A 14,057-nucleotide genomic window follows, 5' to 3' on the forward strand; every position below is an offset into this window, starting at 1 on the left:
CTACTTGTCGGTCAGTCTGCATGTTTGTCTGCCTGTCAGTCTGTCTGCATGTTTGTTTTCCTGTCGGTCAGTCTGCATGTGTGTGTGCCTGTCAGTCAGTCTGCATGTTTGTCTGTTTATCAGTCAGTCTGCATGTTTGCTTGCCTGTCAGTCAGTCTGCATGTGTGTCTGTCTGTCTGTACGTCAATCTGCATGTGTGTGTGTGCCTGTCGATCAACTTGTATGTGTGTCTGCCTGTTGGTCAGTCTGCATGTTTGTCTGCTTGTCAGTCAGTCTGCATGTTTGTCTGCTTGGCAGTCAGTCTGCATGTGTGCCGGACGGTCAGTCAGTCTGCATGTGTGTCTGTCTGTATGTCAGTCTGCATATGTGCCTGCCTGTCAGTCAGCCTTCAGGTCTGTCTGTCTGTTGGTCAGCCTGCACGTTTGTCTGCCTCTCGGTCAGTCTGCATGTGTGCCTGACTGTCAGTCAGTCTGCATGTTTGCCTACTTGTTTGTACGTCTGTTTGTACGTCAGTCTGCATATATGTGTGCCTGTCGATCAGCCTGTATGTGTGTCTGCCTGCCCGTCAGTCTGCATGTGTGTCTGCCTGTCAATGAACGTGCATGTGAGTCTGCTTATCAGTCAGTCTGCATGTGTATCTGCCTGTCCGTCAGTGTGCATGTGTGTCTGCCTGTTGGTCAGTCTGTATGTAGTGTCTCCCTGTCGGTCAGTCTGCATGTTTGTCTGCCTGTCAGTCAGCCTGCATGTGTGTCTGCCTGTCGGTCAGTCTGCATGTTTGTCTGCCTGTCGTCAGTCTGCATGAGTCTGCATGTTTGTGTGCTTGTCAGGCAGTTTGCATGTGTGCCTGACGGTAGGTCAGTCTGCATGTTTGTCTGTCTGTATGTCAGTCTGCATGTGTGTGTGCCTGTCAGTCAGTTTGCATGTTTGTCTCCCTGGCGGTCAGTCTGCATGTGTGTCTGCCTGTCAGTCAGACTATAGGTCTGTCTGTCTGTTGGTCAGTCTGCACGTTTGTCTGCCTCTCGGTCAGTCTGCATGTTTGTCTCCTTGTCAGTCAGTCTGCATGTGTGCCTGACTGTCAGTCGGTCTGCATATGTGCCTACTTGTCAATCTGCATGTTTGTCTGCCCGTCGGTCAGCCTGCAGGTGTGTCTGCTTGCCGGTTAGTCTGCATTTGTGTCTGCCTGTCGGTCAGCCTGTATGTGTGTCTGCCTGTCCGTCAGTCTGCATGTGTGTCTGCCTGTCAGTGAATTTGCATGTGTGTCTGCTTATCAGTCAGTGTGCATGTGTATCTGCCTGTCCGTCAGTGTGCATGTGTGTCTGCCTGTTGGTCAGTCTGTATGTATGTTTCCCGGTCGGTCAGTCTGCATGTTTGTCTGCCTGTCAGTCAGTCTGCATGTGTGTCTGCCTGTTGGTCAGTCTGCATGTGTGTCTGCCTGTCGTCAGTCCGCATGAGTCTGCATGTTTGTCTGCTTGTCAGTCAGTCTGCATGTGTGTGTGGCTGTCGGTCAGACTGCATGTTTGTCTCCCTGTCGGTCACTCCGCATGTGTGCCTGACTGCCGGTCAGTTCAGTTTGTGACATCCTGTCTGTCAATATTGTGCAGTTTATAACCTTGTTGACATGCTGTATTTTAACATGGGGACTGAGTGCCAGGACAACCTACACTTTTGCGGGATCTTGTAAATACTGCGAACTGACTCTTGTCTCTAAAGTATATTATTGTAATGTGATTGGTCATCGTAACAGTAATTGTTGTTTCAAGCCGTCTGGCACGAATCTCCGTACCAAATATAATGAGTCCATGTGGGGTTTATGGCTCAAGCCGTCCTTGGCAGTCCGTTGAGATGCAGTTGTAAGGTTGATGATATCGCCATGTTCCCTGCGTCTGAGTAAGCTTCTGGTTTTATCGTTATCTTCCCTAAATTCCTAATCCTACCGGGGGACAAAAATGCTCATGATCCTTCCACCACCGACTAGACAGACATTCAGTTTGGACAAGAGAATTATCGGGTCTCTGTCAGTTTACACAAGTATCGCGATATTGTGTTTCTAGGCGACCACAGACTCGAAAGTACTTGGGGTGATAGATCTGGCTTCAGCCTTTGGCGTTTTATGTAATTATCGACATGTAATCATCGATTGTAGCACCGCTTTTTCTGGACAGATTTGTGCCGCTATTGCTTTTAAATGTGTCCCTAGACTCATGTAAGCCATATAATCCCGGACTAATTAGTTTATTCAGTCTAGAACGCTGGAGCATTTCTTTCGACAGTTGTCACATGTTCGTGTCACACAATGCACATGTGCCTCTTCTGGTCAACATAAACCCTTGTAATCTTCAGTGTGAATAGTGAGTCGGTATAGTAAACACGATTCAGTTGCCATTCAACGGTACCTCGACATATACTGACCATGTGAAATTGTGTTTTAATGAAGTTGCATCAGAGATAAACCTTTGCCAGTGATTTATGTTGTGACGGGACTAGACAATGATTATCTACCTTCCTTATGCATATATATGTCTTCCTTATACATATATAATAGTTATTTGACTCGTCATAAAGTATATATGTATTTTAATAAAAACCTTCATAATAGAAGACTGTTGCGGCCTTAAGCACTCGATATGTCATGTGTCCTTGTACAAAGGCCTCTGCATGTACAGGTTCGAGCTGTATTGCTGTTGTATTTCTGACATTCAAATCGATGGTGACATTTCTTTCTATCGAATAGTGTGTACATTTACTAGTATTCATAATGCCAAAGAGCAATCTCAGAAAATGGCCGTGTATAAAATATTGGTACCTGAGGCTTTTCCAAACACTTATGAACTGTGACATTTACGTACACCTCAGCACACCAGGCACCAAGTATCTTGGCGCTATTGTTAACGCACGATTTGTGTCAAATCTGTGCACTTTTTACTGGCGTCATATTGTTTGTTAAAATCTGTTGTCCCAAGAGTAACTTCCGAGTTGATCAGAACCAGTACAGTCGTGAACTCTTTTTTGCTTGATCAACTCAGCTGGTCGACCATTAAATCTGTTTTTATTATGAAGGTTAATGGGCCAAAGTTTTGTACACCACTTCCCGTAGCCATCTGTATGAAGCTTGGACGAATGCCATTGAGAAATGGTCGTTTAAATTCCACTTTACGGTCCCCAGTAAATTAGTGCACAGGGTTTAAAACCTGTCTGGGTATTGTGGATTTGCTTCCAATCAATGGGAAAGTTTTCATGACACGTAATGACGTGACCTGTAAAACATTTGATTCCTTTGTCCGCGGCAGAACATTGGAGTAGTTGAGCACAAGTGATGGGTAGTACATGCCGCTCGGACCGAGAACACAAGTGATATGTCCCTCCAACCGAGATCATAATTGATATGTCCCTCGGATCGAGAACACATGTGATATGTCCCTCGGACCGCGAACACATGTGATATGTCCCTCGGACCGCGAACACATGTGATATGTCCCTCGGACCGCGAACACAAGTGATATGTCCCTCGGACCGCGAACACATGTGATATGTCCCTCGGACCGCGAACACAGGTGATATGTCCCTCGGACCGCGAACACATGTGATATGTCCCTCGGAAAACACTCCAGGCAATTCATCACATTTGGTAGTTACCGCCATTATTACATAGGTGAAAGCAGACTCTTGTGAGCGAATATAAGGTGTATATTCTCAACACAATGGAAGTGTTACACACGCATGGACTAACTGGCGTTAAGATTCAGTTATACGGTAATCAATCATTTAATCAATTAATGTCTACAGTTTTTTTTTACTTGTATACATGTTAACGGAGATCATAAGTGTCCAGTGCAAGGAATTTCCTCATCTAAGTTTTATAGCAGGTGCACGAGCCGACAGACAGACAGATCACTTATCACTAGAAATTCTTGTCAATCCTTTAAATGCATACAAAATTTCCAAAATTGATTTTGGATTAAAACCTACTGCCATAATTAACAATAGCTACAGTGGATAGGGTGAGTGTTGATTCAACTTACTCCACTTTATGGAGTTGTGTTTTTTAGCGTGCAGCACTTTCGTTACACGAGCGAGTGAATCTAGCGTCGAGTTCGTTCCATTTCCGAAAACAGCCACGGCTGTTGATTCCAGTGAGGAAGTTTTCTCCGTACTTGGCGAGGTGCATTGACTTCTTCGGGATCAGCCTTATTTCGTGCACATAATCCTGACTGTTGTCATATAAGTGGAATATTCTTGAACCCGGCGTAAAACAGCTATCAAATGAATAAATACATAGTACTAATGCAATGGCGTGTCACAAGTCGTGACCTGTTGGTTCGAGCAATGTTCAGATTATTTTTAACTTGGATATAGCGTAATGGAGAGGGTTTTGGTTTCAGCACGTGGCTGATCTATGTTAATCCTTGTTTACTTGTCACGTTTGGCTCTTAAGGGTGTCTTTCTCTTGCTATAATTGATTACTTCCGTCTCACTGATCTCGTATCTTTCCCCGGGGCGCTGGCTGTCGGCTTTGTGATTCTGGATCACGGACATCCCCTGTGCCTCACCAATAATCTGATGGAAACTTAGACATGTGACAGACCTGTTGGACTCTTGATGCAGAGCCGGCTTGTTTGAACACTGTGTGGTAAATATGATAGGAGAATTACTGGTGTTGTGTTTTCCTAAATGTAGTACAAAGCAGTATCAGTCAAATTAACCAACTTACAGGAGAGAGAACTAACACCCATTTATCAAAAACAAAAGAAAAAAAAAATAGAATATAATTCTGTTTGATCACGCAATGGGCTTTGATGGGACTATACTGGTACGACTGGTCCGATTTCCCGAGACTTGGATTTAAACACAGGCTTCAACTAATATACATACGAACAAGTAAACAAGCCTGTGATTTTGTTCAGTGAACATCATCTTTGAGATCGAAACCAATCACCCACACAGCCATTTTTGTCATCAACATATTTTATTTCTAGCCTTACAATACAACAAGTAACGTTAAATATAGTAGCATTTTTCTTGCTAGATATTAGGTATAACAGTTAACAGATATATCTTAATACATAGTTATGAAAACAGCAACAACACGAAAGAAGAAGGAAGGAGAGCGCTGCACAGGAGTGGATAACTGCGTATAGAGATCCAGTATAAAGTTTCACAGTAGAGCATCTAACATATGTTATTGGTAAAATGGAAAAGTTTGCTTGAAGATATCTTACCACACGATAAGTTATTTCGTAGGGAAGTTTCTCTGCATTGGCTGCGGGTACGTGCAACAAGACTAAAATTAAAACAGTATGGTTTCCACAACGACAAATTAACAACATGTTCTCAATACAAATAGATGTAGGCCTATTACTCAGTAAACTAAAATGTGTCCGGAACAGTTTCATTTCAAAACGAGTTTCTACTAGGTTCCTGTAATTTCGCTGGAATTGAGTTTATAATTTGTATACGTATCATATACATAACATATAGTGAAAATAGACCCGTTGTTATTGTTGCTACCGTGATAACCGATTCTCAATGACAAGTAGTCACATGAAACATCAATCACTTGGATGACAATCACGTGACTGATCAATCAAGCGACAAATCATGGACATTAGCCCAAACAACGCTCTGAGCCTTTTCATCGCGATGATTCCATTTTGACATATGGCAGACACATTTTCTTTATGACTTAAGTTCTGTTCGATCCCCACCACTAAAGCTCAGCAAATGGAGTTCCCTATCTATTATGTATACCTTACGTTAAATGCAAGAGTAATACGAAAATTCAAAGTGAAAGGCCGATATCGCGATCAAAACCCTCAAATTATGACTGAGCCTTTGTCAGTATACACTATATATACAGTACTAAAGGCACTTACATTTCCCATAATTAAATCCATCGCCACTACAGCTTGAACTTTATTTTAAACTGTCTATATCAGGATTTCTGATGTTGTTTCTGTAGTTTCATTGGCATGCCGAGAGTCTCACACGGCATCATCTCGACTGAAGGCAGATTTAACGTAGATCCGGCTGGTGTTACGCCTTGGATTCCAATATAAGCAGCTTTGTGAGTGTTAAAATTTAGGCCCACACTATAGAACTTTGTTAAAGGATTATCTTTATAAGTTTGCTGCTTGCTGTGAAGCAAGCCTGTAAGCAGACTTCATAGCGAGGATACTATACTGTATAGTGCTACAGATAAGGGGAATGCAGGCGTAAATACGCTTAAAAATTAGGTGATAGGCTTCTGAAATTAAAACAGAGTGTACTGTATACAGTCCTGCCAAAGTCAAAAGTAAATCTCCACAGCGAACCATGTGCTCGACGTTCACCACCACGTGTTAGTTTTCAGAAACTTTAGGCTACAGCAAAATATCATGTGCCACCACCCACAGCCATGGAGAATGTTTACCGTGATATTTGTCTTTGGGACATTCTCGAGTGTTTGCCATGAAGAAGATGTAGCAAAGGGTTAAAAATGATCTTTTTGATTACTATAATCCAAGTTTTGCTTCTGTTTTGCACAAAATCATCATAATATCGCTTCCCAATGTCTGATATCAATTCCTCACGAATCGTCAGTCTGCAGTTTTAATGTATCATTCTGACATATACATGTACCTATGATTTTGTGAAGAGAGAAGCTAATGCAATGGAATAAAAAAAATATGATGAGATCAGATAGCAACATATGGACAGAAATACTTCAGATTTATATTATATACTGCCAATAATTAAAGCACAGAACAATAAATTCTTCTCTTCTAATGTAAGCCCTGCATTTGGATTTAACCTATATATCAACAACCGTTTTATCATCTTTTGATCCACAGACGGCAGTTGTTAGCAAGTCTGTACGGGCCAAGAAATGTTTAAACAGGTAAAAGAAAATTTACCTGTCGCATCATGCAGGTTACCATAGAAAAAATAATACTGCAACCCCTGCTATCAAAGAACAAGGAATGAAAAGTACAGACTAAAATTGTCAGTGAGTGAGTTATTGAAATAAACCTCACACAGGTCGATGCGAAATAAATGTATTAACTTCATTCAAATGAAGAGATGAAATTATTACTTTATTCTAGAATGTTTTGGGGCAATTTATATGTAGGCCTACATTTACTTGTATATTGGATAGTCCTAAAGGCCGATAACTACAAAAGAAAAAAAATTTCTGTACATGTCGGCTTATGTATACATGTATGCACATGTAGGCCTGTGTCTTTTCTTCACCTCCTTTCACTCGATCAACTTCATATTTTCCAGGTGAATTACTGGTGACCCAAAGTAGTGAAGTGTTGAGTATATGAAAAAAAATGTGGCCTGCGGTACTGCGTACTTGGAAAGTCAGAAGTAATGTACTCCCTTTGACAAACATTATCTTTAACGCTTGTATAAGCAAATGGGCTAAACCTTCCGAACGACTCTGCGGAAAAATCAGCTGGTCTATAAGTAAAATCACCCAGTTTCAGCCAAGGCATAAACCGAAGAAATCTTGCAATACACGAATTTTATGAGCTACGCTACTGAACTATACAATTATATACAATCACGGTACTGAAAATAAGTCTCTTTCGCTCTTTCCATTTATTTACAAAAATAGTTTGTACTTTCTTGGTATTAGATCCTTTCCATGATTTATATTTATCTATGTTTATATTTTCTACAACATACTTGGTATATATAGGGATGCACAAGACGATTAGTGACTGCAACGCTGGTTGGGCATGCCTCACACTTGTCAAAAAATCTCGGGTCATCCCACTGGGCACTGTTTATTAGAGATTTCTTACATTACATCCAAGAAAGATTTCGGCGACACTTAGCCATTAATGTAAGGCAGTCAATAAACCCACAACAGAGAAGCCTAAGTCACTACCCGTGCAGTAGACTTTGGGAAACAGAAATGTCAAGTATATGGCAGATGGGTAGGAGAAAGGGGCTACACGTAGTAGGCCCTACTGTGGTCACGACTCGAAGGGACACCGTCATCTGATGATATATGCCACTTAATCCCTGACGCGAAGATTTTCCAAAAAGATGAGGCATGTATTTCAGCTCTAGTCTTCTAAACATATGTTTATCACTTTATCACGAGATGTACAGACGTTTCACTGATCGACATAAGTTTACAACAGACAAACATTTCACCACGTGATAAATTTATACGCAGGGACATTCCTAAACGAAGCTGTGATAACACCAGGTAGGTCAGATATAGTGGAAGAGAATATTTACATACGATCTTGCTCCCAAAAGGCGTACGCAGACTTACAAAAAACATTAACGGGAATTAAAGAGAAATGCTAAAATCAGTTAAAAATTTAAAAAGCAAGTACTAAAACAAGCTAACAGTAAAGTTGGTGGAAATTGTCTACATATACAAGGCTTGGAGGTAAGGCAAATGAGAAACATTCTGCCTTAATAAGCTTTAATTTGTTGTGTTTTTGGAAGAAAATGTGCTCAGTGCTGATGGGAATTAAAAAAACTTTTATACCTTTTTACAGGTCTAGCTTGACAATAGTAACAATTCTTTTAACTTGGTAAACTCGAAGTCTTAATCCTAAAATACATCCCTCCCTTGCTGTCCTACTCCCATTACGAGGAAAGAATTATGGTTATGGAGAAAATCCCCCGTATTTTTGCGATCTTGAAATATACATGGCTTTATTCTCGAATCATTTCAGTTTTTGCGTGACATTTTGTGAAATAAGTATCCGTATCCCTCTCCATTCGTGTGGTCATCATAACATTCTAACGATTCAACCAAGGGAAAAATAAAGGCAAATTCAACACCTATTTTCTGGTTTGGAGATATTAAGACAGCTTCGCCAACTCCAAATCAGTTGGGCATGCTGTCTTATGTGTTCATCGCGTTTTATGATATTCTTGTCATGGATTTTGTCCATTCAGTTTAGGTTAACGGTCTAGTCTATTACTGTTTGGTACGTCACGTCTGCGTAGGGACGCTGCTCACCTCAAGCGTGCAGTAAAATAATATCAAAAGTCTCATTGGTTCCCATGCGGTAGATGACACCAGATTTGCATTGAGGTCAAGAACCAAATGGTTCCATGTAAACTCGGTGGTTGGAAATTTGAAAAATGATTCATACCAATTCATGTTATATTGATCACAGACAAATAAACTATAATCAAAAATATTTCGGTGGATGACTATTGTGGAACACACTTCCTTGTCCGCCCAAGTCAACAGTTTTGGTACATGCGCGAGCTAAATCAACATTCTCTTTAAGTTTAACTTCACCAAGCATATGAAATTTCACTTTAACAGTTCAGCCGCAATCACTGGGCTAAGGCTCGTCAGATATGTGGCTAAACCATACCTTTGTTTCGGCCCAAAATTAGAATATGGCATGGTCTAAAGCTTTGTTCGGGATAGGTGGGACTGTTGTACGCTGACCATCATGTCTCGACGGCATGTTGCTGTTGTTGTTGTGGTTAGCGAATGTCCGATGGGAAGATAAGGTCCATTTATATAAATTGTTTGGTGCGGCGTTTCACGGTCTCCAGCTTGGAATGGACGTTGTTGTCCGCCACCTGCTTGTGGTAGGGGGAAGCCTTGGTGCCATGCAGCATGAGGTTCCATTCAAAGAAAACGCCGGTGTCTTGATCCTGGTTGTTGTCGGAGTTGAGGGAGATCTTGAGGGTCCATCGGCCGCGGGGCTGCTCCGCCCAGGTGTGGGTGGTCATGAATGGCCATTTGGTGAACCCGTTCTTGCTGTCGTCATCATTGGGACGTGGACTCAGGATCATTGAGCTGTCGTGTAAACAAAACAGCTTCATTACTTTATTTATTATTGCGTTTATTTCCTTACGGACTGATGACTCATCGCTGTCAGCACTGTGTTTATATCATGTTGGACAATGTTAGCTGATTGTCAGAACCTTCGGGGCCAGGTCGATGCCAGAAGATTAATAGCAACTATGGCTACGAATGACTAAGCATGCAAACATAAACATCCACCTGAAGTAACAGGCAACAGTTTCACACGCCTTATGTTGATTTGTATAACTTCTGAATGCATTGCACAAGACATTTTCCGGAAGTTCAAGTAACCTGCCTCGGGTATGTTTTCCAGGAGCTTTTTAAGTCATGTTGTTAAAACTGCTTCGTAATGGATGTTGTCAGAAAATTGGAAGGGATTTGAAGCTCAATGGCAAACGTTCGCTACACTACGTAAAGCTTTTTCTACTCACGTGGTGTTCATTGGTGAGGTGAGGTGCATGACGACGCGGCCTCGAACGGAAGACTTGAGGGTGACGAAGGCCTGTACATGCTCCAGATGGTTGATCTCATTGGGCTTCCCTTCACAGGCATCCGTGTTGATGTGGAAGCGGACAGGGTTTCCGGTACTGAAGGCTCTGTCAACAAAATTTCACCAGTGTTAGCCAAAATTTCAAAGAACCACGCTAGGGCTCCAGGTATACCAGATGAACATCACTCTTTTTAAGAGTTCTTGAAGTAAACTTGAAGTTCTTGAGTTCTTGCTAAACCCTCAAACGACCTTAACTCTCCAAAAGAAGGGGGGGGGGGGGTATTTGAGGTTTTCTGTGATGAAGATTTATAGTATAACTACGCCACTATGCTCGCCACACAAAATAGTTTGTGCCTATTGTGTTATCTTTAATCAATCTCTATTTAAAGCCGTGTTGTTCGCTAAAAATCTCTAATTATTTCTAGAATTTATTTTCTAACATGACTTAGTACATTGAGTATTTGTACTGGTCAATGGAATCAAGTACGAAATCAGCGAGGCTGACCTCTTCTCAGAGATGGTTCCTGCGGTGCAGTGGAATCGCTCCGGGACAGTCTTCCAGTCCTTGGCCAGGTGAACCATGGAGCCGGCATCCAGAACTCCATAACCAAACAGATGGTTGAACTCAAGGCCAGCACCGTTGAATTTCCAGTGATGTTTTCCGTACGGATCAAAAAGGCTGTTTCTCTTGGACGTCAGCACAGTCAAATGCTGGACATCACGCCAGGTCAGTCGAGGGCTGGACAAAGGCAAAACGGCACAGGTTATACACAACAAAATGTTGTAAACTTAGAAAGGCCCTGCAGTAAGGATGTATGTAAATGGTTATACATATCCAGAGGTATACTCAGGTTCTAACTTAAAGTTTAATTCCGGTGTGTAGTTGCATGCATTATAACCTAGGTATTTAAGCCTTGTACATAAACCTACTGGCATCTTTGATTATTCATTACCAAACCAACTCACATTTACATTATAACCAATTCAAATGATCCACAATGGTGATCGTGAGGTAACTATATAAAGAAGTACTTAATAATGGCTGTTTACCAGTAAAATTTCCTGAACAATTTCCAAAGACAGCTACGCGGTTTAAGACGTTCTGTTAACATTTGAAACAGCAATACATGTACACTATAATAAACCATGTGAATTTACGTACTTTGCCTCCAGCGCCAGCGCAAAAACCCCGGCTGCTTCCGGAGCAGCTGCGGAAGTTCCCGAATGTGTAGTCGTGCAGTTTCCGTACAGATCAGTCGTGGCCTGTGGTAATAAACAGGTGAGTGAGAAAAGTCAGAAGGACGGTTGCCTAAGGCTACTTTCCATTTATCCAATAACTAGGAATATAGATAATCCTATTACCACTCGGCGTTCTAAATAGAAAATTCAACCTTCCTTTCTGAATGGAGGTTGAAATTCCAATGATTTCCGGCATGCCCTCTAGTGCTGAAAGCTGAGCATATTGATTAGAGAGCTAAGCTCAATGCCAAAAGATCTCTGTCATCCAGCCTCTATGTATTCTTCTATGTGGTTCTACAATCTTTTCTTTTCCTGACATTGGCTTGGAAGATATATCATTTCTAATATACAACAGTAAATTAAATCGGGACCAGCGAAATATTGGCTCGAGTGAGATTCGAACATACGAAAGTTGTTGTGGGATATTATACGGTGCCAGTGGAGCCAGTGTTGTCGCTAGTCTTGGTTATATTCGTTTAATGGATTAATGTTTATGAAATATATTCCTGGACGACGAATGTCATTGCCATTGGTTTAATGTTGTTGTTTTTTTTTCTTTTTTTTTTGCGTACATGCTCTACACAGTTTTTAGTCCATTTAATAGGTTGCGTGGAAACGAGATGCTGGTATTGTGTGTAAATGAGTAAATGTGCATGTGTGTAAGTGAGTTTAATATAAACAGATTGCTTCCACTTACCACGCCGGCATCGCGGAAGGTGCTCTTGCCATTACTGAAGGTCGATGCGAGGGTAGAGGAGCAGGACTCGTCATAGCCAGCAGTCTGACCATCATTGGTGGCCGAGTTGATGGAGATCGTCCACATGCTCGCAGCGTACCCGTCACAGTTACAGTCATCATCCGGTCCGCCGTCACCGGACGCCCACACATAGATGTTACCAAGTCCTTGACGTCCCTCGTTCACACCTTTTACGATAGCCCTCATGGTCATGTTTCGCGGACCGTCTACGGTGCGACCGTCATCTGTTGGGCCCCAACTAGCGCTGTAGATGTCGATATCATTTGGCATGTGGCCCATGGCGTTTGCCTCAATCAGGTCGGTCATGAATGGTTGGTCCAACATGCGTAACCCTGAAAAACGTATTTTTTTCTTTTATTACCGATTTCAAATTATTTCACTTCATTAATGTAGCAAGAGTGAACTGCAAAAAAATCGGGTAAACACTGTTTAAAACTGTTGCTGAAACGATTGTAAAAAACACAAGTTTTGCCTAAAGTCAAGTTAAGCAAAATGGTCCACAACTCGGGAGCTCAGCGGGATTTCCCCTAGGGCATAGCACGAATAAGAACAATAAAAAGCCTAACAGGATTCCTGGAAACAGAACATGTAATAAATTTTTAAGCTGATAAAAACTGGTGAGCGTAGGCGACAATTCCAGCCAAAATTGAGTTTCAGTACCTCAAATTATACCGAAGTCGTTTGAATCTACACTATTTTTGTGTGTGTTTTTTTTCTGTATCGTGACATTGCATGGCAAATGAGATACCAGCTATATTTGATGTAGATCGTTTGTGCATTATATATTGTTCAGATCACTAGAATAATGCGCTATTTATTATCCAGGTATAAATTTACATTATTTTAATATTTTGTTACACTATAGTATGAGCTTACCCGCAACTTTGGAATCATAAGCCACACCCACACCGCATTTGCCGTTGTCTCTGGCGGCCGACACCTCGCCTGCGCAGCGGGTGCCGTGACTGTTGAACCAGGTGTCGGTAAATCGAGGATATGGAAAAGGATCATTGCTGCTGAAATCGTAACTTGCTTTGGCGTTCTGCAAATAATAAAGATAATAAACATTTAAAGCTTCAAACTCCGACAAATAATGGTATTTTGCTCATCTTTTCCTCATGTATAAGAAAACCACTGCATGGATTACCTCTGTTGTTGAAAGACATTACTTCCATTCATTAGACATGGATTAAACAGCAGATCTCGGAGAAAAATATTTCCGAGCTTACTGCACATTGCTCTCACGGGAATACAATGTATGTAAAAAATCGATGGAATGGTTATAAAAGACGCAGTAAGTAACTGACTCTCCCATGAACTGGCATTCTCAACAAAACAGGCTAGAATTTCTTGATTAATATACACCTGTTCGCTGTTCCGTTCCGCTGGTCCAATCTTCATGAAGAGGTAAAAGTCATCAGAACATTCACATTCACACAGTGTGTTCAGAACATCCACGTTCACAAAGTGTGATCAGAACGTTCACAAAGTGTGATCAGAACGTTCACAAAGTGTGATCAGAACATTCACATTTGCAAAGTGTGATCAGAACATTCATGTTCACAAAGTGTGATCAAAATATTCATGCTCACAAAGTGTGATCAGAACATTCATGCTCACAAAGTGTGATCAGAACATTCACATTCACAAAGCGTGATCAGAACATTCATAAGGTGTTATCAGAACATTCACAAGGTGTGATCAGAACGTTCACATTCACAAAATTTGATCAGAACATTCATGTTCACAAAGTGTGATCAGAACATTCATGTTCACAAAGTGTGATTAGA

At 41.4% G+C, this 14,057-nt stretch overlaps 1 protein-coding gene across 1 annotated transcript in view; it reads right to left on the minus strand.

The window, feature by feature from the left end:
* Nucleotides 1-4,925: 4,925 nt before the first annotated feature.
* LOC135466772 (neuroendocrine convertase 2-like) overlaps nt 4,926-14,057 on the minus strand; it is a 29,228-nt gene continuing 20,096 nt past the window's right edge. The window contains exons 6-11 of the mRNA XM_064744442.1: nt 13,144-13,309; nt 12,208-12,599; nt 11,434-11,534; nt 10,777-11,010; nt 10,213-10,377; nt 4,926-9,772 (exon numbers count right to left, since the gene is read on the minus strand). Coding sequence (XP_064600512.1) covers nt 9,487-9,772; nt 10,213-10,377; nt 10,777-11,010; nt 11,434-11,534; nt 12,208-12,599; nt 13,144-13,309 — 1,344 coding nt within the window. The 3' untranslated portion in view covers nt 4,926-9,486. The remainder of the gene's footprint in view (nt 9,773-10,212; nt 10,378-10,776; nt 11,011-11,433; nt 11,535-12,207; nt 12,600-13,143; nt 13,310-14,057) is intronic.

This window comes from Liolophura sinensis, chromosome 6 (assembly GCF_032854445.1).
Source record: "Liolophura sinensis isolate JHLJ2023 chromosome 6, CUHK_Ljap_v2, whole genome shotgun sequence".
Lineage (NCBI taxonomy): Eukaryota > Metazoa > Mollusca > Polyplacophora > Chitonida > Chitonidae > Liolophura > Liolophura sinensis.